This window comes from Antrostomus carolinensis, unplaced genomic scaffold (genome assembly GCF_000700745.2).
Source record: "Antrostomus carolinensis isolate BGI_N321 unplaced genomic scaffold, ASM70074v2 scaffold716, whole genome shotgun sequence".
In the NCBI taxonomy this organism is placed as follows: domain Eukaryota; kingdom Metazoa; phylum Chordata; class Aves; order Caprimulgiformes; family Caprimulgidae; genus Antrostomus; species Antrostomus carolinensis.
In genome coordinates, this window is record NW_010320958.1 from 58,885 (window position 1) to 61,374 (window position 2,490).

Below are 2,490 nucleotides of genomic sequence, written 5' to 3' on the forward strand. Positions count from 1 at the left end.
CATATATGGTACATACATGCACAAATCCATTTATTGTTACTGTATATACTGTACATACATGCACAAATCTGTTTATTTCAATGAAGAAATAATAAATTCCAGGTTTTCCAGTACTAAAGTTGGTTCCTAACAGAAGTTTAGGTGACCTGTTTATCTTCTGATGCACAATATTCTGGACAAGAGCACTATACAAGCGCTCGTAACTTGGGGGAAATAAATTGATTGATTCTTGCTATAGAACAAAGCAATATTATTAATACAAAATGCAGGAAAACAAAAGCATCTCAACTACGCATTTGGAAAGGAGTTGTTTAAACTATTGTACCTGTAGAGGAAAAGATCTTTGGCCAAACGCTTAGGTCCAATGATTTTGAAAATAATCTCATATGTTTCAAGTGCCTTCCGATGAACCCCTCCCGGCAAAGCCGGGTGAAGACATTGTGCTAAGCGCTTGCCTATAGTCAGCTTTTTCGGTACAACCTGGTACTTGGCGTTGTTCTGTAGTACCTGATAAAACAACACATTAAGAAGAACAGCACAAAAGTTAAACATCAAATGCACATTTTATAAACGAGTTCCTGAACGTGGTCAACAAGTCACAACATGTATCTAGGTTACAACAAAGAAAAAACTTTTAAGATGTACCATGGAGCTTTTTCTTTGCAATGCCTTTCACTTGTACACTTGCTATAGATGGAATTACCAAGGCATTTAAAAATTCCCTTGCAATGGGCTTCTTACTTACAAGTTTGTCCATTTAATTTTACTCTTCCTTTTGAGGACAAAAAATACTATCTCCATTTGTTAAAATCAATTGCCAGTAGTCCATAGAAGACTATTAAACTGTGGGTGGTGAGTTTGGGATAACTTTAAGGAACCGTCATAAAGCGAGACAACATACAAAACTTTACCACTGCCTTAAACTATATAATTACTTCCAGACTGCAATGCAGAGTTGCATTTACATCTTTAGATCTTTCCTTCCCAACATCATAGCCTTCACTTTGCATACACGTGCAGCAAGAACTGTTGCAATCAAAAAAATAAAAGAAATGGGAGTTTATACAAAGAAATTATGCCACTGGCATAGCCAGTCGTACTGTCATTCTTAATTTTCCACAAAGTTTAAAGGGTAGAATGTAAATGCTTCAGACCTGTAATTTTCTATGCTGAATTCTGCAAAGCTTCACACTGGTAAAATATGTGTGTGTAAAAGGAACTCTGCAACCCTGACTGGAGGTCCCTAGAAACACACAGGACTGATTAGAACAAGATTTTTATGGATATCAGGATCTGTATTCATTTGTAAACTGCTATTAAAGATCACAATGAGATTACATATTCAACTGATTAACTGTTAAAATGAATCAGAATGATTATATTCTCTGGTCAATGAACAATTTGAGTCCCATCCCATAACTCATGCTTCATAAATATATTGCTGATATTTATACCGGCTACTGTTTGTCACATTATTTCAACAACATTTAATTATTTTAGAAGTAAATGTTAGTAATAAAGAAGATGTTGCATTTATTTCTACTAGAAATGTAAATAACTTTTCCCTTTACTTACCAACAGTTCAACTGTAAGTCTTAGAAAGGCATTTGTTTGATTTGTTTGCTCATTGCACACACCCAACATTTGGCTCAGACTGCTAAAATATTCGCAAGAATATTAGACTGCTAGAACCTTGTGCTTCTGTATTTTTACCCCAGTACCCTTTGACAGTTCCTGAATCTTTTCCAAGGGCACCTGCCAGGCATACCTTGTTTAGCTTTCCAAGTGCTGATATTAAATCCGCCCATTCACTGGAATATTCAAAGTTCTTCAATGCTTTGTCAACAGCTGCTACATAGTTTCTGTACTTGGAATCAGTCAGTAGCTCCAGCTCCTCCGTGTTCATCCTCCCACAGTGTCCCCACTAGAGACTAGCTTGCAATTCATGTACAGACATTACCTGTTCAAAATAAAATAATATAAAATAAAAAAACCCCACCTTGAAGCCATTGTTTCCAGAGACAAATTATTAAAACAATTTTGTATAAAGAGCACTACGTTTTCCTCAAAGGCATTACAAAATATCAACCTGAAATCCGTTTACAGCAAATCCTAAACAAAAGCTAACATATTGCACACAAACATTTAACACCTGTCCAAAAGAGTATATTTGTAATCAAGTCCTGTCTAAAACAAACAAAAAGACATCCCACAAAAGAAACTAAAAACCCTAGAAAATAATGCCCTGCCCCTCCCAAAAAGCACTGTTTGTTCTAAACAATGCAACAAAGGGATTTTTTGTTTTCTTTTTTCCCCTCCTCTGGGTACATCACCAAAAAACCCACCTTTCCACAAATCAGCCCTTCTGGAAACAGAAGACACCAATCTTTCTGAACCACTTCCAGACAGACGACAAGAATGGACACATACAACTGTCACACACTGTTCAAGAGTACTTTCATGCATCAACACTTCCTTTTACAACACCTG

At 36.1% G+C, this 2,490-nt stretch overlaps 1 protein-coding gene across 2 annotated transcripts in view; it reads right to left on the reverse strand.

Annotated features, from left to right (window-relative positions):
• Positions 1–1,906, reverse strand: part of DOP1A (DOP1 leucine zipper like protein A) — a 54,612-nt gene extending 52,706 nt beyond the window's left edge. For both annotated transcript variants that reach the window (XM_010169726.2, XM_010169725.2), the window contains exons 1-2: positions 1,769–1,906; positions 326–507 (exon numbers count right to left, since the gene is read on the reverse strand). In XM_010169726.2, coding sequence (XP_010168028.1) covers positions 326–507; positions 1,769–1,906 — 320 coding nt within the window. The remainder of the gene's footprint in view (positions 1–325; positions 508–1,768) is intronic.
• Positions 1,907–2,490: the final 584 nt, after the last annotated feature.